The sequence below is a fragment of the Orcinus orca genome, chromosome 12, assembly GCF_937001465.1.
Source record: "Orcinus orca chromosome 12, mOrcOrc1.1, whole genome shotgun sequence".
Taxonomy (NCBI): Eukaryota; Metazoa; Chordata; class Mammalia; order Artiodactyla; family Delphinidae; genus Orcinus; species Orcinus orca.
In genome coordinates this window covers 78629764-78657241 of record NC_064570.1, presented here as the reverse complement: position 1 = coordinate 78657241, position 27478 = coordinate 78629764, and the positions used below count along the sequence as shown (strand labels likewise).

The 27478-nt window shown below is 42.3% G+C and overlaps 1 protein-coding gene across 4 annotated transcripts in view; it reads left to right on the top strand.

Moving 5' to 3' along the window:
* CD109 (CD109 molecule) overlaps positions 1–27478 on the top strand; it is a 138011-nt gene that overhangs the window by 59679 nt on the left and 50854 nt on the right. For all 4 annotated transcript variants that reach the window (XM_033428617.2, XM_049695428.1, XM_033428620.2 and 1 more), the window contains 9 exons: positions 8788–8827; positions 11340–11424; positions 18012–18108; positions 18382–18523; positions 19218–19327; positions 21486–21710; positions 22529–22630; positions 22715–22777; positions 24205–24381. In XM_033428617.2, coding sequence (XP_033284508.2) covers positions 8788–8827; positions 11340–11424; positions 18012–18108; positions 18382–18523; positions 19218–19327; positions 21486–21710; positions 22529–22630; positions 22715–22777; positions 24205–24381 — 1041 coding nt within the window. The remainder of the gene's footprint in view (positions 1–8787; positions 8828–11339; positions 11425–18011; positions 18109–18381; positions 18524–19217; positions 19328–21485; positions 21711–22528; positions 22631–22714; positions 22778–24204; positions 24382–27478) is intronic.

Sequence of the window (27478 nt, the reverse complement as noted above, 5' to 3'; positions counted from 1 at the left end):
GATCTTACGACACTGCCCTCTCCCTTGGGCAGCCTTGGCTGGCCCAGAGTTTCAGGTCTCTGGGCGACTCAAGCATCGGTGTCACATTCCTCTGAGGACCCGAAGGAAGAGCACTGAGAGAGCCCTGCTTCTGGATATCGCAGCCCTGCACCTTCCTTCCTTGGGAGCAGACAGCGTGTCTTTCCTCCCAGAGTGGCTGGTACAGCTCCCGCTGCTGGGACTTAGCCGTGGTTCCCACGCAGCCGTGTGCCTGGGAACCCGCCGATGGCAGCTCTCGTTCAAGTTGCGCAGCCCAGCGCCCCGCCCCCAGACGGCAAGTCAGTATCGCAGGCAGCGACCCAGGAGTTTGCATTTTACATTAGCACTCTAGGAAATCCTATTTGTTTTCAGGACCACGATTTGAGAAGTGCTGCTGTGTGCCCACAGCTAGGCATCTTCGGGTTCTGTCTCTTCCAGTGAGAGGCGGTGGTGGGTAGTGGAAAAGGCACGCCCCTGATTCGTTCTTGGAACTCCCTGGTGGTGAGACGGAGCTGCTTACTTGACCCCTCTAGGTGAGTAGCTCCGCACGGCCCCCTGGCAGCCTAGACTTTCTAAAGCAGATTTGGGGTCACGGTCTCAATTTTTACAGCAGCCCTTCTGGAGATCTGGGTACACAGCCTGCGTAGGAACCCCTGAACCAGACGACCTCTCAGTCTCTTCTGGCTGCAGCTGACCGCAGTTTCTCAGCCCTTGTTTTGATCTTAGGCCAGTGTTGGGCTGGCAGACGAGAAATAGAAGGTAGAAAGCGTGATAGCCCCGAGGCCTGAGATGACTTTTGCGGAGCCCTGTGTGCTAGTTTGTGGGTGTAAAATTGTTGTGTAGTTCAGAGGCAGTCTGCACTGAATTGTTCCTTTGTTTGTAACGATGACGTCTCCTTTCTCCTGAGCTAGTTGTTGTGGAATGTCAGGTAGAGGGGCACTGCGTGGCTTTTTGTAGCCTTTCAGATGCTCCTTATCTATCTTTCTGCTCAGCTGTTCCCTGGTCAGTTTGCTTCTGCTGTCAGGGTTTTTCTGAAGCCATCGTCCTTTGCAAAAGAGCACACATTCGTTTGGACAGTTCTTGAGCTTGGAACGCTCCACAAGTGGCATCTGGTGATCCCCTGGCAGGTGATGACGGCTGAACAGAGCATGGAGCCGCCTGTGACAGGTCAGCAAACAGTGCATCTTCTCTGGAACGTGGATGTGGCTTCCAAAATCCTTTTGCTAGCCTCTGCTTGAAAGAAGGCTGCTTTTGGGGGGAAAGACCGTAAGTTCTTGCTTGCATGTGCAGTGAAGAAAGGAAGGAGGAGTTAGTTTTAGAATTTGGATTTTTCAGAGCATGTCAGCTGGTGGAGGCTAGCACTTCATTCTCCGTTCTTCCATAGGTCCTTCTACCCAGCACCTCTACAGCACTTACTGATCCGTGTAGGCTTTTCTTTCCTTTTTCGGTGTGTTAAGGTATACATGAAATTTACCGTCTTAGCCGTTTTTAAGTGTGTAGTTCAGTAGCATCAAATACATTCACATTGTTGTACAAACATCACCGCCATCAATTTCCAGAATTCGTTTCATCTTTCCAAACCGTGATTAGTGTAGCTTAACAGAATATGACTGCCTTACTTATTAGACTGTGAGTTCCTGGAAGACTCAAGTTCTTTCTTTTTAATTGAAGTATAGTTGATTTATAATACTGTGTTAATTTAGGGTGTGCAGCATAGTGATTTGTCTTTTTTTCAGATTATATTTCATTATAGGTTATTTCAAGATATTGGGTAAAATTTCCTGTGATATACAGTAAATCCTTCTTGCTTGTCTATTTTTTTTTTTTTTTTTTTTTTGTGCGGTACGTGGGCCTCTCACTGCTGTGGCCTCTCCTGCTGCGGAGCACAGGCTCCGGACGCGCAGGCTCAGCGGCCACGGCTCACGGGCCCAGCCACTCCGCGGCACGTGGGATCCTCCTGGACCGGGGCACGAACCCGTGTCCCCTGCATTGGGAGGCGGACTCTCAACCACTGCGCCACCAGGGAAGCCCTGCTTGTCTATTTTGTGTATAGTAGTTTGTGTCTGTTAATCCCATACTCCTAATTTATCCCTCCCCCCTCCACCTTTCCCCTTTGGTAGCCATAAGTTTGTTTTCTATGTCTGTGAGTGTGTTTCTGTTTTGTATACAGATTCATTTGTATTATTTTTCAGATTCCACATACGAGTGATATCATAGTATTTATCTTTCTCTGACCTAGTTCACTAAGCATAATATTCTCTAGGTCCATCCACGTTACTGAAAATGGAATTTCATTCTTTTTTACAGCTAAGTAGTATTCCATTTTATACACACACACACACACACACACACACATCACATCTTCTTAAGCCAGTCATCTGTTGATGGGCACTTGGGGTGCATCTGTAAGACAAGAGTTCTGTGTGATTAATTTCCACATTTATTCTGTCCTGTTGTAGGAACTCAGTTATGCTTGTGGGATGAAAGAATGAGTGAATGGAGTGATTGAACAGTTTCTCCTAGACTGTTGCTACTGGTCATTTTATCCTTTGTGACGCTCTATGACCTATAGTCCCAGTCTTCTATATGAGACTACAACTTAGTAGAGATATGTTCATATATTTTCATTCTGAGGTTACGTGCAATATATAGCTGTGTACTTGGGGCACCTGTGAGCCAGTAGGAAACAGGTCTTTTGGATTAATATTCTGGACTTTCTGACTTTGAAGATTAAAAAAGATTTCGGTCAAGAACTGAATATCCTGGTCTCTTGTGAAATTCAAGATGCACGCACAAGTTTTGTGCCGTATTATTCCTGTGACTTTATTGGGTCGTTTGATCTGCTAATTGTCAGTCCCTGGGGGCGCGCATTTAATTAAATTCTGGCTCCAAGCTAATATATGTCAGGAGTTCCTTGTCTTGTTCTTTCCCTCCAGAAGCTACCCTAGGGCTGCCCTTCCTTTCACATGTCCCTTACCGACCCCTCTCTTCAGTCAGAAAACTTTGGTATCGGATTTTAGCGTGTCCTGATCATCGGTGAAATGGGGAGTCTGAGAAGTCCATCAGCGCATCTCACAGGGTTTTGGTGCTGGAGAGGATCTTAGAGGTAACCCAGACTCATCTCCTCCTTTGATGGAGGAAGAATCTTAGTGACCTGGTTGGGCTCAGGTGGTGTTATGGTAGGGTCAGGGCTAGAAGCTAGATTTCCTGATACTTTTCAGCTCTAGAACGTTAAATTATTTAATATGTGCTGCAATTGCTCTTTCAAGACAGTCACTTTTTTGGTTGAACATAGATGTCAACAGGGCTGTCTGGATGCATTGGTGGGGAGGGTGCCCACCTCTGTCACATGATTTTCGGTTGCCACACGTGTCGCTCCCTCATACATTGCATTGTTTTCAAAATGTCTCAGATTCTGAACACAACAGCCAGGACTTTGAATTGAGGGTTTGAGCCTAGGAGACTCATGTTACAGCATATGCGTTGCCTGGTAGGGAACTATGTAGTATCCATTAGTGTATTTACTAAGGATTAGCTCGCTGTCACCTGGCAGACTGTATAATCTTGGTATTATGAGCCATAAGATTAATTTTTTGTTTTAGTTCTATGACTTTAATTTTTTCTTTTTAGAGTTGCATCTCTTTTTTTAAATTGAAGTATAGTTGATTTACAATGCTGTGTTTGTTTCAGGTGTCAGCACAGTGATTCAGTTATGTATACATATATATCCATTTTTGCAGATTCTTTTCCATTATAGGCTATGACAAAATATTGAATATATTTCCCTGTGCTATATAGTAGGTCCTTGTTGTTTATCTATTTTATATATAGTAGTGTGTATCTGTTAATCATGAACTCCTAATTTATCCCCCCCATTTTCCCCTATGGTAACAATAATTTTACTTTCTATGTCTGTGAATCTGTAAGAAGATTAATTTTTAAAAGAACTTTTTGTTTGAGGTAGGTTCACAGAAAGTACAGAGATGTCCTGGATACCCTTTATGCAGTGGATCCAATTATTTTATCTTATTATTGTACAACCTCAAAGGCAGCAACTTGCTACTCATGTGATGTGTGTGTAGTCCTGTATGATGCTTCCTTGTCAGTGACACAGAGGAGATCTGTAACTCACTGGACTCCAACTGCTGGCGGCAGCACACTGGGTACCAAGGTGGAGCCTGAAATGAGTACTGAGGCGCTGGGTGGAGTAAGAAAAGGAGAAATGAGCAGCACATGGAATTAGTTTGCCTCAAGGGTGCCTTTCCCATTCAGTACAAAGCTGTAGCTACACTTCTGCTTTTTCCTCTTGCTTGAATTTGGTGCCTAAGAAAGCTGGTCATGTTGCATGTCTTTGAAGACCTCAATTCTTTGCACTTTCAGTAGCAACAGAGAGGGTTAAATGAGTGATTTTTGTTTGTTTTTAAAGAGAGCATGCTTCTGTTCGTACTTTTCTACTAAGGAAACCAGTTTGTCCCTTGTACAGCATAATGTATTTGGTGCTGCAAATGGTCAAACTTCTTAGGGTGTGAATGTGCTTGTGGTATAGGATGCCTGCACCAGGCTCCTTCCACCTGGAGCCCTGTGTCACAGACAATATAGTCTGTGTCTTTGTTGTTGGTTAGATCCATTCTTCCCAAGTCCTCTCACTATGAGTAATTATCGGGTACAGAACAACTTCAATTCTTCGGATGTTTAGCTCCAGTCTTGATGGGTACCGGAATATTTGTGATTCTTTCTAATGAGGGAAGGGATTCAGGAGAATGCTATCTTCTGGGGAGATTCTGGTTTCTCCATCCTCACTCTCAGTAGATAATCTCCCTTTCTACTTTGTAAAGAAAACACATGTCATCAGATAGGAGTTTCTTTAAATTTCTCTGCCACATTTACAGATCTATCTTGCCTGCACCCATCTCATGCTTATCCTTTTCTTTTACAGAAAAGATACAATTCTTCATATCTAAGACCAAACCCTTGATCTCTTCATGGGCTTTTTTATCCTGCTTTCTCAAAAACCTTACAGTCTCCCAAAGACCACGCTGGAAACCTCAAAATCTCAAAAGATATACTGAAGCATATTAAAAAAATTTGAGTTTATTTGAGGAGAAATCGATTGGCATTGGCAGTGCCAAGCTGGAAGTGGTTGGAGAGTCCCCTCAGACAAGAGGTGGAGAGACTTTATAGAGAAAAGGTGGAAGCAAAGAAAGGAAATCATAGGTTGACCATAGCTTAAAGCCTAGGTGACTGTTTCTGACTGGTTGTCCTTAGCATTTCGATTTCATAACCGTGAGGCATCCACAGGCTTAGATCCTGGTTTGTTTACATAGGGCGCCCACAGCGTGAGAGCCCCATCAGTCCAATGGCCTCCTTACTTAGTTAACTTAAACCATGGGTCACTTGACAAGTGGCTATGCCTCCTCAGGGTAGTCTGAAGGTTATTTCAGTTTCTTGCAGGAGATGCTGTACAATAACTGAGGCTAATGTGATAAGCCTCCGGTATCAGAACCAGCCCGGGGACAAAATTCAATGCGTTCATTCATTAATACATACATTCATTCAACAAACCTTGAAAGCATGTTGAATTAGGTGCTGTGCCCCCAATGACTTCATAGTCTGTTTCCGGTGATGGGCACAAAGCAGATAATTATAGTATACTGTGTTAAGTAAAGTGATAGAGTGATACACAGGGTATTATGGGAGAGAAGGGGCTCTAACCCAGCACGGGGAGAGGCGATCAAGAAAAGGTCCCTGGTGGAGGCTGAACCCAGATAAAGGAGTCCAGGATGTTCTGTAGAACATTCAGGTGGAGGTGTCCCGAAGGCAGATTTGAGTCTGAATCTCCAGCTTGAGGGATGGCCAGAGATAAAGGTTTAGGAGTGTTTAGCGTGGAGATGACAGTTAACACCATGAGCGTTGATGAGCTCACTTATCAAGAGCATTGGGTTCAGGATGCGAAGGGCCAACATTTCAAGATCAGAAAAGAAAGGACCGTTAACGCAACAAGTCAGAAAGATAAGAGTACCAGGAGAACAGAAGATGTGACAGTGTTTACAGACTGAATGAAGGGGAGGAGACTAACCAGAGAGATGGAAAATCCAGGAATTGTCAGGGATGACGGGTAATGTAGGAGGCAGGAAGGGAGAATTTTATTTCAAATGTAAACTAATGCAACTACTTGTTTGTTAAATAATTGCCTAAAAGTTGGTTTCAAGGCTGTTGAAAGGAGGCCCAAACAAATTAGTTGATTTTCCACGTTTGCCAAAGCTAGCACTTTTTATTCAGTCTAATACATGTTATTTGAGAACTTTTTTGGTATCAGGCAGTCTGTTAGGTTGGCAACTCAAGGGATAAACTATGAAGGATAAAACCGCGGTGTAACATGGACCTGGCTCTCAAAGAACTTGCAGCAAGATAAGCCATGTACCTAAATATTCAGGATACAGGGTGAAAAGTGACAAAGAAAGGAGGACGAAAGTGCATGGAGGCATAGAGGTTACTTTTCAATTGGGGATCCAGAGAAGCAGTAATATTTGAGCCAAGTCTTGGAAGATGGGCAGAGGTGGAAGTGTGTGTAAGTCAAGTATAGGGGAGAGTGAGAGAAGGAGCACAGTGCATGAAACTCCAGGGCACTGTCAGCCTTGCAGTATTGCACTGGACTGTGTCTGCTCCCTCTCTAGACTGAACTTCTGATGCTGAGAACTGTAATTAACCTTTACAGAGCCTCACGTGGTGTTTTACATGTAGTACTCACTTGGTGTTTGCTGTATGAACTTAACTTGAGGAACAGACATCATCGTTGTTAAATTGCTTATTCCACAGCCTTACCTGTGCTTTACCTCACTTGTAAAGCAAAAAGTAATTTAAAGACTAGAATTCTTTTCTTGATATTTATTTTATTTTTATGTATTTATTCATTGGGTTGCGTCGGGTCTTAGTTGCGGCATCTTTTTGTTGTCATGCATGGGCTCCAGAGCACGCAGGCTCAGTAGTTGCGGTGCATGGGCTTACTTGCCCTGTGGCATGTGGGATCTTAGCTCCCCGACCAGGGATTGAACCTGCGTCCCCTGCATTGGAAGGCAGATTCTTAACCACTGGACCACCAGGGAAGTCCCACGACTAGAATTCTTACGTTATCAGTAAAACAGGTATTAAAGGTAGATTGCCTTCTTGATTTAGTTTTTGAGGATGACAAATCAGAACTTATAAATGAATCAAAGACATGTAATTTATAACATTCCTTTCTATGACATGAAAACACTTTAAGATAGAAGTGACAAATGTGGAGATTCTTAAAGACTGATCAACACAGTTTCTTTGGGATCTACTTTATTTATTTATTTATTTAATTTTTTATTTTTATTTTTTTAATTATTATTTATTTACTTGGTTGCACCGGGTCTTAGTTGTGGCAGGTGGGCTCCTTAGTTGTGGCATTCATGTGGGATCTGGTTCCCTGACCAGGGATCGAACCCGGGCCACCAGGGAAGTCCCAAGGAGGCGCTTGATGGTTTGGGCCAATACTTTGGGATCTACTTTAAATGCCAACACTGAAGCCAGGTTTTAGACAATTATTTTGTTGGCATATAAGTAGTTATATTTGTCTTATACTTTGAAATGAACTGTATCCTTCTTTTAGGATTAAAAAATAGTTTGCTGGTGTACAGTTTATTTATTAAAATTTTATTTACTTTTTATTGAGGTATAGTTGATTTATACTATCATGTTAGTTTAGGTGATGTACAGTTACTTTAGGTTAAAAAATATGATTTAGAAAAAAAGCCAATATCTTGTAGCTGCATCTGTGTATTTGCTTTGATAAACAGGGAATCAGAATTGGAATACACATTTCATTGGTGGAATTTCTTAGCTATCTTGAAGTGGTTCTATTTAATGTGTTACGTATGATTAGGAACGGAGAATTAGAAATATGAGGAGTTGGAGAAAAAAAGATATTCTAGGCCACACGTTTTCTTGTTGACACTGGAAAAGGAAATAATTAACAGTATCTGTTAAAATAGGGTAGAGTGGGCTTCCCTGGTGGCGCACTGGTTGAGAGTCCGCCTGCCGATGCGGGGGGCGCGGGTTCGTGCCCCGGTCCGGGAAGATCCCACATGCCACAGAGCGGCTGGGCCCGTGAGCCATGGCCGCTGAGCCTGCGCGTCCGGAGCCTGTGCTCTGCAACGGGAGAGGCCACAACAGTGAGAGGCCCGCGTACTGCAAAAAAAAAAAAAAAAAAAAATAGGGTAAAGTGTACTGATTTAAGGGTTACAGTAGAAAATACTTCAAGGAATTAGGAAGATAAAGGGTGTTGGTCCATGATGATTTTGCATTCTTGACTATTTTATATATTCTTCATTGGTTTGCTTTGATAGGGATAGACAAACCAAATTTGAAGTCATTTCCTGTTAGTTTGACATGTGCTACCCTTGCTTGATAAATTCCTAAATTATCTAATTTAATCTTGTTCTCATTTCACAAATGAGGGAAGTCAGGTTAAGCGGTTTGTTTCAATGACCTGCAGTGAATTAAAGAGACAGGTCACCTTGTTACGTTAGTGGATTGTTAAGAAAAACTCATGAAATTCACAGACTGCATGTTGCAGATAACTGAAAATAAACTTCTACAAAGTTGAAATAAATTGTTTCGTTCGTTAAATAATTATAAATGTAATTAAAAATGTTTCCTAAATGTTTTTGTGAGGTAAGCCAGCAAGCAAAGTAATTAAATAAGAACTCATATATTTTCTTGTCTTTTTCTTCTTCTTCCCAATAGGACCAGACATATTATCAGTCATTTCAGGTTTCAGAATATGGTAAGAGTTCTTCAACTTATTTTGATGGAAAACACATTTATTACTTTCCACAGAGATAGATAAGAGAAATTTCTAAGAGATGTATTATTTAAAGTAAAAATCCCAGTGGATTTTTACCAGGTAAAATCCTAGTATTTCCTATAGGTCTGAGCATTTTTCTTTATAAAGAGTAAAGTAGGAATAAGATTGGCCGTAGTCCCATTATCCTGCTCTTTGTATGTATAGTTATTCTGTTTTTCTACTTTGTTGTGATCATAACATATTTAAAATTTTGTACGGTGTTTTCTTTTAAAGCATAACCACAGTCATTTCCCATATCTTTCACTTGGTCAGCACTGGTGAAGACAGGGTTTAACTTGGGTAAATCCTCTTCCTGCAGGTGCCCCATTTGTAATATCGCATTTGGAAACACGTAGATGTAAGCAACGTGCGACCCCAGTGTTTTGTTGGTGGATGGAGAGGAAGGAAATCGGAGAGTGAAGGCATAGGACCCCACAATTAGTTGTACTTTGAACAGCTGTTTTGAGGTTGCACACAAGCTTTTTCATCTGATTTGTGTTACTTTTTGAGATTGTGTCTCATTCAGACAGTAGAAATTCTGGAAAGTCGTTTGCTTGCCCCTTTGTGGCTCTGGTCCATGAATCCCATACAGCACTGTCACAGCTCAGCCTCATGATCACCTAGAACGGGGAGCAGCAGAGCTTTTTCCTGTTAATTGCCAGATAGTAAAACTTTATGCTCTGTGGGCCACACGGCTCTGTCTTAACTACTGAACTTTGCGGTTGTAGCACGAAGCAGCCATAGACAGTATGTAAGTGAAAGTGGTTGTGATCCAATGCAGTTTTATTTATGGACGTGGAAATTTGGATTTCATATAATTTTCCCATGTCGTGAAATAGTCTTCTTTTGATCGTTTCCAACCAATTGGAAATGCAAAACCCATTCTTAGCTCATGCTGGTCATTGTTTACTGACTCCCAATCTGGAGCTGTGTTGTCCGGTTCAGGGGTCACTCACCATGTTGGCTGCTGAACGCTTGAAACGTGGCTGGTCTAAATGGAGATGTGCTCTAAGCATGTAGAATGCCAAATTTTGAAGACGGTATAAAAAAAGAAAGAAAAATAGCTCATTAATAATAATTATTTATATTGATTACATACTGAAATGATAATCTTTTAGATATATGGTTTAGGTAAAAATATTACAAAAATTAATTTCACCTGCTTCTTTTTCCTGTTTAAATGTGGCTACTAGAAATTTAAAACTACACCATGTGGCTCAGATCTTGTTTCTTTTGGACAGCCCCGATCTAGAGGAATACATCAGAGGTGGCTGAGGCTTCTACAGGCTGTTTTTATTTCACACAGAGGCGGTGCTGGGTGGCTGTGTGTTGTTGAAGGGGGTATGTAGTGGAGGGGCAATTGATTGCCGACCTGTGATGTTTGAGGAGGGGACATTTTAATTTCCTTGGTCTAAGAAAATTCTACCTCTGAGTGGCCAGGACCTTGGCGGAGGGTCAGAGTCCTGGAGTGGTCTCGGGCCTCAGAGCATCTCGGCACTCCAGGGGTCTTTCGCCTGGAGCTGGAGGTCTGTCCTGCTCTGCTGACTTATCGGTCGTCTTGATTCTTCTCTTGCGTTAATTGAATGGTGAGATGCCCTGTTATGAGATGGGTCTATTTCATGGGTCAGTGAGGTTAGAGAAGAGGAATATTTCTATAGATTGGAAGGAAATGAAATTTCTTTTTACTCCAGTGAGGTGCTTTATATTAAATAATATTATTTATAAAATATTTCATAGCCTAATTATATAAAGCCAACCAAAGTAGGGGTTTCTAATTTTAGGGTTACCTTCAGGAACCAGTACCTGTTGCACAAGAAAAGCATCATTACTTTGTAGCCCTATCTTAGTTATTAACTAGAAATCCTAGGACACAACTTCGTAGTAATCCGTCGCGTTAGACTGTCACCACATTTACCTTTGATGGTCTCAAAGGACATGGATTCTCTGTGACTGCATGTGTGTCACCCTGAAGAAAAAGGAGAGTCTTAGGGTCTCAGAATGTGCTTTTCGTAACCAAATTGGAAAAAAGTCCTAGGGAAGGGGCTGCTCAGAAGTAGCTATTTACCGAGTGATGTGGAAGTATTTTAACAAGCAGTAAGTGCCCATTGGTGGGTGACAGGTGAGTGAAAACCCTGGCCTGCTAGCACTCAGATGGCTTTGCATGTGGATACAGTTTAGATTCTACCGGTGGGAGGTTTCACAGGCCCGAGTGTCCATAGCAATTCCCCCGTCCCCATCGCTGTCTAGTTACCAGCCTTGTAGGGTTTCTGATTTTGAGTGGAATGAAGTACTTTTATCTGTATGTTGTTAATGTGTACTTTTAGCCTAGTGAATCTAAGTGCAAATGGCACCATTTATCAACTCCTTTAGAGCAGTTCTGTTCTCTAGTTTGTTAAGTTGTAAAATGAGAGGTAAGTGGATTGTTTAAAATATCCTTGCTTTTCTTTTCCAGTATTACCAAAATTTGAAGTCACTTTGCAGACACCATTATACTGTTCTTTAAATTCTGTGAGTTTAAATGGTACCGTCACAGCAAAGTAAGTATCATATTGCTTTCTATGACCTTAAACTGTTCCGAAACTGTATGACAAAGAGCTCATTATATGCTCCAGAACATTAGCACAATGTGTTGCTTATTACAATACCCCAATGGGCAGGAAACAAATGTTTATAATAAATAATTAAGCACGGAACATGTCTGCCCAGGTCTTTGCACCCATGTCTCTGCTTCCAAGCTGATCCAGTCCTAAAATATTCCCCACAGGCTAGTGTCTTTCTAAGGCTAGTCAAGGGATTTACCTGATAGATTGTACCAGATTGAAGAAAAGCTTTATTTAGTCCTCATTCAGCTGTCTCTAATGGAGCTTGAGACGTGGGGGAGGGCTTTGGTTGCCTTATTGCAATTCACAGGTGAGTCAGTGATCCACCTTCATCATCCGTTTCAGCATTTGGACACAGGGGACTTCCAGCCCCGCCCCGTGTAACTGCCGTCTAGTGGCTTTCATGATTTTGATCCAATGGCTGGAACATCACAGCATTTTGTTTTGCTGAGGCAAAAAGCGTCTTCAGAGTCCCAGACCACTGGCTCTCAAACATATAGGCTGGGAGTGCCCTCGAGTAATTCCAGGACCGATTTCTTGTAGCATTTTAAATTTTTAAACAATTTTTTGTCCCTCCCCATCCCCCGGGGTTTGCGAGGACTTGGATGCGGTGACACCTGTGACGCACGTCCCTCCTTGGCCGGGACCTGTCAGTGGGTTGGAGTTGGCCTGGAGTAGGCCTCCTCAGGAGAGCAGCCTGCGGCTGGGTGCTGACTTAATCCTCTAAGGGGACAGGACCTGATGGAGCATCGCGGTGCCCTTTCCCTGCTCAGCTGTCCCTCCTTGGTGTCACTTGCGCCTCTTCCAACCAGAGAATGTCTTGCTGTGGGCCCCAGTAAACCTCAGCACACTCCCCGTGACCTCCGCAGCCCTTATGGAGAGGTGCTTGCCTTTCCTTCCCCAGGATGGGTGTGTCTTGTAGCATTTATTTTTTTAAATCTATTTATTTATTTATTTTTGTGGTACGCGGGCCTCTCACTGTCGTGGCCTCTCCCGTCGCGGAGCACAGGCTCCGGACGCGCAGGCTCAGCGGCCATGGCTCACGGGCCCAGCCGCTCCGCGGCGTGTGGGATCTTCCCGGACCGGGGCACGAACCCGTGTCCCCTGCATCGGCAGGCGGCCTCTCAACCACTGCGCCACCAGGGAAGCCCTGTAGCATTTATTTTTGATGTGTCAATATCTGTACTTTGGTTTGTGAAATGTATTTAGCTTCAGAATTTATTTGTAATAGCTGGTAAACACTGGACCCCATCTCACCACTCATCGCAATATTCCTCTCCTGGTGAGGGTTTGTGGCAGTGGCGGTCGATGGGCAGTGAGTCCACGCACCAAAACGTCTGAGGACTCCTGCTTTAGATTCTTTTGGCAAACAAATCATGTGACACCCATGTGACATAAAGGCAAAAATGTGTCTACCATTTGTATACCAAGCTAGTTCAACTAAGAGGTAGCTTACAACGTGAATTTGAGTTCTGTGGCTGAATTTATGGTTTGGAAAAGACATAAATGCCCGCTTTGTCATAATTATTTTCCTGCCCTTGATCTTAGCTGAAGGTCAAGCATTCTGTCTGCGTTTTATTTTGAGGTCTTTGACTAACGCTTACAAAACTTAGTGACTTCAAATCCGCATAAACCATCCATGTCCACATGGATTAGGTTGAAAGTGGATACCTTCTTTTTTTCTGTTTTTAGTTTTCAGGGGTGTGCCAGGGATTTAGCACAACCAGTTAAAACAGTGGTTCTTAAACTTTGGTAACTCTCTAGGAAATTTATTGTCCATTTTCAGGGGGTGTGGATCCCCTGAAGCAACAACATTGACAGCCTCTTCCCACCAACCCCGCAGTTTCATCCTGATTCTCATTTGTGGAGCCCCTTTGAGATGCTAATGGCTGAGAATGACATGGCAATTGTGACGGTCCCCAGGCAGTTCTTTAGGGCTCAACAGGTTGTGTTCTCATCATTTTCTTTAGTATGTGTATCAGTCGAGCTATAGCCAGAGAAGTAGAAGCAGCAGGAGGCATATATTAAGAGATTTACTGCAAGGAGTTGGCTTATTTGACTGGGGGGACTAACTAGGGAAATCCAAAATCTGTTAGGCAGGTTGTCAGGAAGGGCAGCTAGAGCTCTCAGGTACGGGCTGACGTTTCTGTTCACAGGCAGAATTTCTTCCTCTTTAGGGAATTCTCAGCTCTGCATTAAGGCTTTTCAACTGATTAGATCAGGCTGATCAGATGATCTAGGATAATCTCCTCTACTTAAAATCAACCGACTATAGACTTTAATCACACCTATGAAATACCTTCACCTTGACACCTAGAGTGTTTGATTAAGTGACTGGGGACGTTAGCCTAGACACATCAGAAAGCCCATCTTAGCGTTTGGTTTGTCTGTTCTAGGTAGTGAGACAATTGTTGCCAATTAAAGTTCTCAGACATGGCTAGTTCTCATAGTACAGGCACACCTTGGAGATTGTGGGTTCAGTCCCAGGCCACCGCCATAAAGAAAATATTGCAGTAAAGAGAGTCACGTGAAGTTTTTTCGGTTTCCCGATGTGTATAGAAGTTATTTTATTCTAGATTGTAGTCTATTAAGTGTGCAATAGTAAGGCCGAATCCGGCCTCTGGGCCCCGACACCGAATTAATTCTCGGAGACAGAGTTATGGGTGAAGTAAAAAAGGATAGCTTTATTCCTTTGCCAGGCAAAGGGGGTCACAGTGGGCCCTCAGAACTGTGTGTCCGAACCCAGGGGCGTTGGTGAGGAGTTTTATAGTCAAGGGGTGGGGTTGCTGAAAAGGACCAGGGGGCATGCAGGGCTTGCCTTCCTTCAATGCAGGGATCATCTGGCATCAGGTGATGATGGACGAACCGTGACCTTCTCTGGAATGAAGCGTGCTTCATCGAGGACTTAACATCTTCCATTTGCTGGGGGTTTGAGTTCTGCAGAAGAGCTCAAAGATACTGTTATGTGTATCCTTTGCTGGGGAACCAGGACCCTGCCCCAAGGCTGCACTACTGTTTCCTGACCGCTCCTCCCTTGTCTCTGCATCCCCTCCCTTCCCCGATTAGCGACTGTTTGAACCTGTCCTTTGGAACTCAGTGAAGGCAACACAGAAAGGCTTTTGTGCCCAGGAATCCCACAGGGTCCTGTTCGGCTTCCATAGCGTTATGTCTAAAAAACCAATGTACCTACAATGATTAGAAAATACTTTATTCCTAAAAAAGGCTCACCATCATCTGAGCCTTTAGTGAACTGTAATTTTTTTTGCAATAGTAAACTCAAAGATTGCTGATCACAGATCACCACAGCAAATACAATAGTAATGAAAAAACTTGAAATATTGTGAGAATTACCAAAATGGGTTACAGAGACATGAAGTGAGCAAATGCCCTTGGAAAAAGGGCATCAATAGACTTGCTCATTGCAAGATTGCCACAAACCTTCAATTTGTAAAAAACACAGTATCTGTGTGTTTACTGTGCAAAGCACAATAAAACGAGGTCTGCCTGTAGTCCGTTCCGAGTATTTCCTTCCTATTAAATCTTCTTCCTTCAGGTTTCAGTTGCCTAGGGATGATGTCTGCTTTGGGAGCAAAGTAAGGCGGTTCTGTCCCAGGGCAGCGCAGATCTTGTGTGTGAATTCAGATGAGCAGATCCCGACAGGGCCGAGACCCTTTCCCCAGAGGCCTCCTCCACCCCAGCGTTCATGAGTTCTGGGCCTATCAGTGCATTTCAAGAGGGTCTTTTTTTTTTTTTTTTTTTTTTTTTTTTGCGGTACGCGGGCCTCTCACCGGTGTGGCCTCTCCCATTGCGGAGCACAGGCTCCGGACGCGCAGGCGCAGCGGCCATGGCTCACGGGCCCAGCCGCTCCGCGGCATGTGGGATCCTCCCGGACCGGGGCACGAACCCGTGTCCCCTGCATCGGCAGGCGGACTCTCAGCCACTGCGCCACCAGGGAAGTCCCAGGAGGGTCTTTTTTTATTCAGATTGTGGATATAATTTACAACTTTGCAACAGATTCAGGAAATCTTTTGACTAGCAAGGTCTTTTATCAGTCTCTAAAGATCTGTAGAGACCTATTCTATAAATACCGTGTCCTGGAAAAGATAGAAGTGATGATGGTGAGGGTCTGTCTGTGTCTCTCCTCCCTTCAGGCTGATCCTTCCAGTTGGGCCTTGGATTCACTCCTCTGTCGGGAGAATCCCAGGCCCACTTCCCCTCTCACCTGGGTCTTGATTTCTTCCATTTGGTATCTTTAACCTTTTGCTGTTTATCTCTGCATTCAAACGTTTCTGTCATTAAAGGAAACGAGCCCTCCCTGACCTTCATGCCTCCTCCTAGCTGCTGCCCTGTCTCTCACCTCTTTGAAGAGTTGGAGCTGCCTTGAAACACTTCTTCACATCCTGTTCGTTCTTTAGCCCCCTGCGTTCTTCCTTTCTCGCTCACCGTGATATGGAAACTGCTTTCACCACGGCACAAAGACCTCCTTCTTGCTTAGCCTTGTGTGTACTTTCTTACGCTTTTACAACTTTTTTCTCCCTTTGCAGCATCGGACATTGCTGTCCTCTCCCATTTCCTTTCTGGTTTTTCTCCTTTCCCTTAGTCTGCTCCTTTGAGACTCTTTGCAGACAACTCTCTTCTGATCACATTGTAAACGTTCTTGCTCCTTAGAGTTCCATCTTTGGCTCTCTTTTCTCTTTTTACACATTTACTCGGAGTTTTCTTCTCCATGGCCAGGGCTTCTGCTGTTTATAATTTGATGAAACCTAAATCCGTATCGCCAGCCCACATTTCTAGCTTGACAGTCAGATCTCCATGTCTCGCTGCCCACTGCACATCGCCCACTGGATATCCCACAGATATTTTAATCAGTCGTCTTCCCCAAACCTGGTTCTCTGCATCCCTCTCTTGGGTGGACTGCAGCACCCTCTCTTTAGCTGAAGTCAGCTGTGCTTGTCTGACTCCCTCAATCCCCATAGCCGGTCAACCTCCAGTGCTGTTGGGTCTCTCTCCTTAATATCTCTCAAATAATCCATCTACCTTTCTCCACCGCCACCTCCTTGATTCAGGAATGTCACCTCTTCAGCTACGGTTGTAGTTTCTTAAAACTTTTTCCTGCCTCTATTTTTACCACATCCAATCTTCCCTCTACTTTGGATCCAGACGTCTTGTTGTTTCCTCTTCTTGTTGGCCTTCTCCGCCTTCTCTCTTTCTTCTCCACCTCATCCTAACCGCCCCCCCCACACCCCCTTCTGCCTTCTTCTTTCAGACCATTGCCTTGAGGGTGAAGTTCAAAATTTTTAGTGTATCTTACAGAGTTCTTTTCTAGCTTCATGTCTTTTGAAACACCTCACCCAGCCCCTCATCTACCCTCCCAAAGTCTCCTCCCAGATCTTACTTGTGCTTCCAAGAATGCAGAATGCTTTTTCTGACCAAGAGGCCTTTACATAGGCAATTTCAAGGCGTGGCTGCTTGCCCCTAACCCTCTATCCTTATAGCTCTCAAAGCACTAAAAACATGGCTATTCCACCCTTTTGAGGTTGCGTCTGTGTCGTGGTTACTACCGCACCTGGGTGCCTAGCACAGTGCCAGTCATGGAGTGGGCTTCCAATAAATGCTTATTGAAAGAACAAATGGATAAGCAACGTAACTCCTAAGATTTCAGTTTCAAGCTGTGTGTAGCGAAGCAGAGTCCTCCGTATGCAATCAAAAGCCTGTTACTTTGAGTGAACCAAATTAAGGTGTATGGGCAATAGTTTTGGTCTTGTCATGGAATTGGGGGTAAAGAGTAGGACTTGAAATCCAGTTGTTCTTTGGGTGTACTTTGAGAGATGAATTCTGTTGTCTTATCACTTGGACGGTTGTTATTAAGTTATAGATATGATTTTAAATATTTATTTGTATTAGCTATTATGGTCATCTCTGTGAGTAGATGATAACAATTTTGGTTACTTTTGCTAGTAGCCATCTGTCCCATGAAGGCATAGTTAATGTGCAGAAGATTACTGGAAATTTCCTGGAGAACAAGGTTAACACGCTCATTTTAGTTTTGAAATCTTTAACTGAGATGAATAAAAATCTGCATTTGTTTATTAGCTTTGATGTGAACGTCTGCTCACTATTCCCACCTCATTAAAATAAATAAAATTCGCCACGGCGAATGCAACTTCAACTAACATTTAAAAATATTCAAAAGCTACAGTGTCTCCTGGGCATGCAGTTAATGGGCCAGTCCAGATTTCTAAGAATAAAAGATTTTCATAATCTTTTAAAAATCTTTTGATGGGAAACTGTCACTTCCAATTATGATCAGATTTTCTCTGGAGTCTCCAGAGGCTGGGTAAAGTGTGTATTATGAACTGTTTTTGAGGTATTGTAGTTAAAAGTCTTCTCATTTTGGAGACTTAATATCAAGGATCACCATTTATTAAGCACATTCCTAACTATGTTTTAGTTTTAGAAATTTGTAGTAAGAGTATGTTTTTAATATAATTCTTTTAAGTTAGGCCTCGTGTATTATTTTTCAGGTATACATATGGGAAGCCAGTGAAAGGAGACCTAACACTTACATTTTTACCTTTATCCTTTTGGGGTGTGAAGAAAAATATTACAAAAACATTTAAGGTAACTTTTGCAGATATCTTATAACTTGTAATGGGGAAAAACTGTAAGTGTACTTTCTCTAGAAATCAGATTTTATACTGAATTAACCAAAAGTTGAGCATAAGATAATCAAGAGCTTTCTATCATTGAACAAATGAGAATTTACCCTTTTTTAAAAAAATGATTAAAGTAGAAATAGAACCATTGTATCGTTGTGACTTAGTTTGGGTTTTATTTCTAAAATTTGAAGTGCTAAAGTGAAGAATGACATTGAAACATTTTTTAACAAAACAGATAAATGGATCTGCAAACTTCTCTTTTAACGATGAAGAGATGAAAAAGGTAATGGATTTTTCGGATGGCCTTTCTGAACACATGAATCTGTCTTCTCCCGGGCCGGTAGAAATTTTAGCCACAGTGACAGAATCACTTACAGGTTTGTAGACTTCGAAGTGAAGGTAAAGCTATTTCTGTTGTGCTGCTCTGTCATCTCTTATTCTAATCGGTACGTTCATTTGAGGGCACTGTTGCCCAAGGATGCTAGTTAATGCTGAGATTGTCATGACTATTAGTCTAACTTGCAGAATGTTTTCGTGATGAAGGGGAACCTTATTTTCTTTGAAAGGATGTACCTCAACCACCTGTGATAGGTATTTATAATTTTTTCCATCTCTATTTTTTTTTTTTTTTCCAAACTGAAAACTACACGGAAGGGCTACCTTTTCAGCTGACTAACCATCCTCCTTTTTTTTTTTTTTTTAAATAACATCTTCTGAAATCTCACCTGCTCCTAGACAGTTTTCTCTTTTAATAATAAAATAAAGGTTAATTACTTGGATCTTTCGGTTGCTACTTTTTAATGGCTTTCACCAATCCCCGAAAGTGCAAAAAGACTATTCTGTCAGTGGCCTGATCTCTGGTGCACATGTCATTGATTGGGGGACACTAATGGTGCTCAGAAGGGATCCACAGAGGACATGTACGGTCCTCTTTGTGGCCAAGCCAAAGAGCCTTTTGTGTCCTGATATCCTAACCCCTTTGGGAAGTAGCTCAGGTGGAGAGATTTGGTGGATAGAAGCTGTTGGTAATATATTACTTTTACTTTCTAAATGGTGCAATTTCCAAAACAGGTATCTCAAGAAATGCAAGCTCCAATGTATTTTTCAAGCAACACGATTACATCATTGAATTTTTTGATTATGCTACTGTCTTAAAGCCATCTCTCAACTTCACAGCCACTGTAAGTTGGCATATTTATTAATTGTCTAAAGCAGTAAGTTCAGTTTAGTGAGACAGAATGGGAAATAGTACTTTCAATGCTTTTCAAAAAATTTAAGCCCAAGGTAGGTAGATTACTTTTCCCCTTTAGGTATATGAGGCACACAGAATTGTTTCCAAATGACCTTTATCTAATTTATTTAAAAAAGTAGTTTCCAAAAAATTTTTCCTCAAAATATATTTAATAAGTAATTCAAGTTAGATTTGAATTGCGACATTGAAGTTTTTATAAATTAATTGAAGGAATTAGATGGTAGTCAAAAAATTTCAATTTCAATTTGATTTTTATAATGACTGATTTTAGTCCTAGCAAAGATGTAGCATTAAAAAGTATCAACTAATCTACTCAATTTTTTGAGAGAATACTGAATTAACATTTATTGACTGAGTCAATAAATGGGGCTTACAGACCTAAGAAGGACCCAGTCTCTACCCTGGAGTCACAGTGTTTGTGATGGTGACAAGAAAATATACACATAACTGTAATTCAAGGCAGGATAAATCAGTGTCATGAACACATTCCTGTAGGGATTTAAAACAGGTGTTGGCAAACTTTGTCTGCAAAGGGCTAGATAGTATATATTTTTAGCTTTGAGGGCCATATGGTCTCAGTCACAACTGTGTGACTCTGACGTTGTAGCATGAAAGCGGCCACAGCCCCTTGGTAATCAAGCCAGGGTGGTCACGTTCCAATAAAAACTTCCTTCCAAAGAGACTGGATTTGGCCTCCCTGCCTGTCATAGTCTCTGGCCCCTGCTTTAAAGAAAGGAGGGTCACTTCTTGTTGAATAGATCAAGAGAAGTTTTAGAGTTTCTAGGTTGGTGGCTATGTGGCGATTTGGGGGGGCAGGGATGCGCTCAGAGAGGGTCCTGTCCTGATACCTTGCCCTAAACATCTCTTCCATCTCGCTCAATATCTTTTTACAATAAACCAGTGATCTAGTGAGAAAAAAAAGTTTTAGATAGCTTCTGATTTTAATAATCTTATAATTTAGACAGTTTGAAAAGGTAGTTAAGAAAACCCCCAGGAATCTGCAAATGGTAACTTGCAAATGAATAGAGGGAAACAAAGAGAGTTCCGGGAGGAGGAACTGGCTGTAGGACAGGGATGGGGGTCACTCAGGGATGCTTTATGGAGAAGCAGAAGATTTAGGTTATTTGTTACAAGATCTGCAGCATTTTCAGTGTTGGGAGTGTGGGTGGGGAACGAGATGAGCTGAGACGTCTACACAAGGCGAGAGCTTTGGTTGGCAAGCCAGGGTGCCTTCAGGTGACAGTGACTGGACCGGGGCAGTGACAGCAGAGAGCTTGTGTCCAGGAGAGGTCAGAGAGAAAGCAGGAGGCGAAGCTTGGGGATTGCAGAGGGTCCTCCGTGTCTCACATGCTCTAAGCAGTGAAGATCTTGGGACCTTATGAACGTGGGAGGGGTGTGGCGAAAGCAGTGTTCCAGGGGGACTGGTGGGGTCTGTGTGCAGGAGTGGGGCAGCAGCCCGGGCACGAGGCCAGCAGGAGGCTTGCGCTGCTGACTCTGGGTGGAGAGCATGTAAGAGATGTAAGACTTGGTGTGCGTTGGATTTGGAAGGTGGGAAGAGGGAAGGGAAATTCAGAGATGTTAAGTCTGACGGAATTGTGGGATTAGCAAAAATAGGAAAGGCGAGACGGTTTCTCACCTTTAGATGTACTGAATTTGAGATGACAGGGATGTACAAGTAGAAATTTCCTGCAGGGGGTTGGAGGTGTTGAGTATGAGCTCCAGAGCCAGATCAGGATGGCAGCAGGAGTGCTGAGACCTTTGAGGGTAAATGATAATGAGGTTTTGACAAATTCCCACATTTAGGGAGAGGGAAGGGGGATAAAAAAGGACACCGAGAGGATGTAGGAAGAGGGGTATGCAGTGAAAGAGGTGATTGTGGAGCCGTGGAAGGCAACAGGAGGCATAACAGCCAGGCGGGAGGGGAGGCCGCCCAGAGAGACCACTGAACCTGGAAGTTAGGGGGCTGCCGATGATTTTTGAGAGTTCGGTTTCATGGGAACAGCACAGATGGAAACTGGATTCAACTAAACTTGAATCCTTTGCTTCTCTGTTTACCTGATTTCAAAATGTTTTCTTTTGACAATTAGGTGAAGGTAACCCGTTCTGATGGCAGTCAACTGACTCCTGAAGAAAGAAGAAATAATGTAGTCATGATGGTGACGCAGAGAAACTATACCGAGTACTGGAACAGATGGGATGGTAGAAATCAGGAAATAGGGGCTGTCCAGATCATAAATCATACTGTCCCCCCAAATGGTATCTTCAAGATTGAATTCCCAATCCTGGACGATTCCAGCGAGCTACAGTTGAAGGTACCATCTGTTTCCCATCATTATGTTACCGCAGCAACCTTAAAATTGTCATCTTGTGGTAGGCACTCAACCTGTTGGGAGGTCACTTTGGTACACGGGAAGTGGACACATTTTTATTTTAAAAGAATGGGGGAAAGGGTTAAAAAGTGATTTAATGACAGTAGCTGAGAATTAGACTGAATGCTTCCTTGTAAATTCATTTTGAAGAGCAAAGTAAAATAGTGATCCGAAGATATGACGGAGAAGCCCCCAAACTCCCAGTCTAGGTGATTTTCAGTCATTTGAAATGGTGTTTTGGCAGGAGCTGAGATCAAAGGGGAATATGTTTTTTACATTTACACTCCTTTGCTGGACTGAGGCCCCCAGCCATTCCCGTTCCCTTTCTCATGGTCACTCAGCCCTGTCAGTGTGGCCTCTGAGTTTTTCTCTCACCAGTGGTAGACTGAGTGAGCTGATATGATTTCTTGCTTATAGTTGAGTTCTGTATTGTGGGGGAAAGGATTCCTTTTCCATTTCCTTCTTTCTCCTCACAGTGTTTCCTGATAATACACCTTTGTTTTGGAAATAAGTTAGGACCGTCCGTACTTTTTTCCTCTTAGATTATGACGATGAAGACCATTTTACACGTTTACAGCTATCACCTTCTTTATAGTATAAGCTGTAAAATGATGAAGATGCAATGTCTGGGGAATGTATTGTTTCCTGCGTGAAGAAAAGTGAAAGTGAATTTGCCTTTCACTGATTGTCCAGCAGGTAACATCCTTTATCAAGGTGTTTCTAAAGATGAAACTTTATGGTTGCCTTTTCTTTTGTTTTAGGCCTCTTTTCTTGATACTGTGAGTAGCATGGCTGTTCATGATATGTTTAAGTCTCCTAGTAAAACGTACATCCAGCTAAAAACAAGAGATGAAAATATAAAGGTAATGATTACAATCACTTGTTAATTATAATTGCACTGTCTTGCCACTGATATGTATATATTAATTAAAATATTTTTTTTCTAGGTGGGATCACCTTTTGAGTTGGTGCTTAGTGGCAACAAGCAGTTGAAGGAGTTTAGCTATATGGTAATCTCTTACAGAATCTGAATTTATGATCTATTGTAGAATCATCTGAAATACTGTCTACCTTAATTTGAAACTGAACTTACTGATTTTTAAAATTCAGCCTCACACTTAAAAGAAACTATTATATTTTAATGTATTGTATGTTATACATGCACAATATGTAATATTTACATACGTTCTTACAGAGTTTTCTTTTTTTCTTTTATAAATTTATTTATTTTTGGCTGCGTTGGGTCTTCGTTGCTGGGCATGGGCTTTCTCTAGTTGCAGCGAGCAAGGGCTACACTTTGTTGCGGTGCGTGGGCTTCTCATTGCGGTGGCTTCTCTTGTTGCGGAGCATGGGCTCTAGGTGCGCAGGCTTCAGTAGTTGTGGCACACAGTCTCACAGGCTCTAGAGCACAGGCTCAGTGGTTGTGGCGCACGGGCTTAGTAGCTCCGCAGCATGTGAGATCTTCCCGGACAAGGGCTTGAACCCGTGTCCCCTGGATTGGCAGGCGGATTCTTAACAACTGTGCCACCAGGGAAGTCCCTCTTACAGAGTTTTTTATATCTAAGTTAGATATAAATTTACTTTGCAAAATTTTACATTTTTTTCCTTTACCACAATGGATTATTATAGGACATTGAATATAGTTCCCTGTGCTATATATAGTAGGACATTGTTGTTTATCCATCCTATATATATATAGTTTGCATCTGCTAATCCCAATTCATCCCTCCTCTACCTTCCCCACGGACAACCACAAGTCTGTCTCTGTGTCTGTGAGTCTGTTTCTGTTTTGTAGATAAGTTCGTGTCGTATTTTAGATTCCACATATAAGTGATATCATATGGTATTTGAATTTATCTTTCTGACTTACTTCACTTAGTGTATTATCATACTAGGTCCATCCATGTTGCTACAAATCAGCCTCACACCTTTTTAAGCTGTCCTTTTTATATTGAAATCAAACTCTCTTTTTCTTTCTTCACCCATATTTGCATTTCCAGTTTAAGATGAATAATGAAATCTTGCATTATGTTTAAAATTTAAAATTCTATGAGATAAGCCACGTATGTTCATTATAGAAAATTATAAAACATAAGGAAAACAAAAGCACATAAAAATGCTCCCCATAAATTGTAGTTTTGCTAATCTAGCTCTCTCAGTGGTGCTCTGCAGTCCTTCCACTCAGAAATAGGTTCTTGGCCATCAAGCTGCTGTTGGCTCAATCACGGTTGCTTTATCTTATCCTTTTCTAATTACCAGCGTGTACTCTCTGTGGTGGTCAGGGAGGTTTACTTTTGTGTGTGTGTGTTCAAAAAGGATTTGAAGTTGCTTTAAGTCAAGAATTTGCATGTATGCTTAAAGTTATGATAAACATAGCTGTCATTGAGATTCTCACTAGCTTTGGCATAAAATAAAACTCATGTACTCTTCTTTTCAGGTAGTGTCCAGGGGACAGTTAGTGGCTGTAGGCAAGCAAAATGCAACAACTTTTTCCTTAACACCAGAAAATTCTTGGGCTCCAAAAGCCTGTATCATTGTATATTATATTGAAGATGATGGGGAAATTATAAATGATGTTCTGAAAGTTCCTGTTCAGCTTGTTTTTAAAAATAAGGTAAGATTTAAGGTAATGATGTTTAAAAGAAAACTTCATATTAGTAAAGTCTGAGAAATGTAATATTTCTTTAGAAAAGTGTCATGAAACCAAATTGGTTAGAAATTTATATTCATTTCTAGAACTGTGGATAAACCTCTTCATATTTAATTACTGTGTATCTGTTTTCACCTGTGGAATTATTGGACACTGTGCGTCTTCTTTGTAAGTCATGGTTCTTGGCTTTAAGACTTTAATTCAAATCCAAACTCGTTCAGGATTTCCCAAATGGTGGAGTCAATATTGCTCTGGCATGGAATTCCAATGGCAATATATATGTGGTGTTGCTATTTGTGTGGGAGAGAAGTGAGGGTTGTAGGAGGGAGTGAGGCATCTGCACTGATGTGTGGAAGGAGAGCTGGGCTTTGGTTTATCCATTTCATCAGTCTGGAAACTAACCCGGGACACATTTACAATGAGCTTGGCTGCTTTGCGTGTGCAGATCTCTGTGGAGTTTTGTCTCCACACACAGCAGTGATTTTTATAACCTAAGGTGTGTAGCTTGTGTAGGAAACACTCCTGGCCCCAACTCTGAGAAGTAACCAGATTGCAAGATTGACAGGTGGAGTTCAATTATCTCATACATATTAAAATGAGCCATTGTTCTCACTAAAGGCTGCTGCCGTCTCAGGACCTCTGAAGCAAAATAATCATTATTATTATTACTATTATTTTTAATATTTATTTGGTTGCGCCGGGTCTTAGTTGTGGCAGGTGGGCTCCTTGGTTGCAGCTCCAGGGCTCGTTAGTTGTGGCTCACTGGCTTCTTAGTTGCAGCACATGGGCTCTTTAGTTGTGGCATGCAAACTCTTAGTTGCAGCATGCATGTGGGGTCTAGTTCCCTGACCAGGGATCGAACCCGGGCCCCCTGCATTGGGAGTGCAGAGTCTTATCCACTGCACCACCAGGGAAGTCCCCAATAATCATTATTTTAAAGTAGTGATTTGCAGAATACAGTTCTTCTGGTAGCATTTTCCCCCTGAATTTGTTAAAATTTTAAGAAGAAACAGTTGTCATCCATGCCTTTTTTATAGAGAACTGTTAACTCTAACTTTGTCAAAATATAATACAAACTTCTATTTTCTGTCTTATGAAAAGAATTTTTTAAAAGACAGTGCTGTATTCTGTCAGTTTCAGAGCACAATATTTGACTTCTAGTGACTCCATTAATTCCCTGAGGAAGGTGAATTTTTTTTTTTAACATCTTTATTGGGGTATAATTGCTTTACAATGGAGTGTTAGTTTCTGCTTTATAACAAAGTGAATCAGTTATACATATACATATGTTCCCATATCTCTTCCCTCTTGCGTCTCCCTCCCTCCCACCCTCCCTATCCCACCCCTCCAGGCGGTCACAAAGCACCGAGCTGATCTCCCTGTGCTATGCGGCTGCTTCCCACTAGCTATCTACCTTACGTTTGGTAGTGTATATATGTCCATGCCTCTCTCTCACTTTGTCACAGCTCACCCTTCCCCCTCCCCATATCCTCAAGTCCATTCTCTAGTAGGTCTGTGTCTTTATTCCTGTCTTACCCCTAGGTTCTTCATGACATTTTTTTTCTTAAATTCCATATATATGTGTTAGCATACAGTATTTGTCTGAGAAAGGTGAATTTTAAAGTAGGAGTAAGGCTTAAACATAGAGGCACACATCTCTGAAAGTGAGAGCAGGTTCTAAAAAAAGTTGCTGTGTAAAGGCTTTGAGGAAGCAGACTGTATAAATAACTTCCAAGAAATTTCTTAGATATGAGAGATAAGAAATTAGTTTCAGTTGTGTTTGCAAAGATAAGTCTTCCATTTTTATATGATAATGTTTACCACATTTACTCTGAAAGAAACTGCATATTTGGAAATAAAATATGTTTCAACACAAGAACATTAATGAATCTTCGTTGATGTTCAGTAATGACTGTGGAATAAATGAATGAGATGTGGAAGGGGCAAGAGATGTAGTTTTAGAAATCATCCACACAGAAGTGCAGGTTGGAGCCAGGGGGTCACTGACGTGCAGAAAAAAGAATGAGAAGTGCAAAGTTTGCATGTGATGCAAACTGTGAGTTGCCTTAAACAAGGGGTAAGGAAAGGTATTCTTTCTGTTTAACTTGTTTAAGGTATAAGTGGAGAAGAGTAAACTAGATACAATGGCTCAAGAGGCATGTGAAAGAAAGATGGCATCGGACAAGTTAAACAGGCAAGGAAGACTTTGTTCAAGACATTTGCAATAGGGGAGAGAGACTGAACTCAACTCCACTGAAACAAAAGGCAGGAGGGTTTTTAAGCACTGGTGTGAGTTAATGGAAAAGTACTGGAAGACCCTGGGGGAGGGGTTGGTCAGCGTGATTAGGCCATCTGGTTTGGTAACTGGAGTTTATAAGTTAGGCTTCTATTCATCTACAGAGACTGGGAGATCAATCAGGGCTCTTTCTTGATGATTACACTTCAAAAGGATGGCTCCCAGGTCTTTGAGAGAGACATTCCGGCTAGTAAAACTGCCTGGAAGCCGGGAGAAGATTTACATCTCAAAGGGACAGAGAAAACATTAACAATTGCAAATTTTTTAAGAAAAGGGAAATTAGGTGCTTAATGTCAGGAAGAAGCCTGTTTCTAAAGTTCAGGCAAGCGGAGGGGGACATGAAGGCCATCGTGATCAGGTGGTACAGTCACTGGGGCGAGGGATTGTTGAAACAGAGCTGGGCAAGGTGAACATTCCTAGTAGGAAGAGGCCTTATAACAAAGCCATTGGGTTCAGCCGGGATGAGAGGATGGTTGCTCTTTAAGAAGTACAGGTAGGACTGTGCTTTGCTGAGTGTAATGACAGAGGAAGTTCAGGCAGCCACGGAGGCACAGAGCATGGGGCCTGACTGGTGTTGGTCTGACGGCCTCGTCCTGGGGAAAGACACCCCTGCCCAGCCCAGCCAGTTCTGGGAGTCCCCGGGGCTCTTACTTGCACGCACTCACTTCTGAGTCCAGGAGGCCAGTGTGCAGGCACTGGCAGTTTCTTTCCTCTTTCCTGTCCCCCCTCTTGGATACTGGCCCTCTTCACGTACGCCAGACAGTG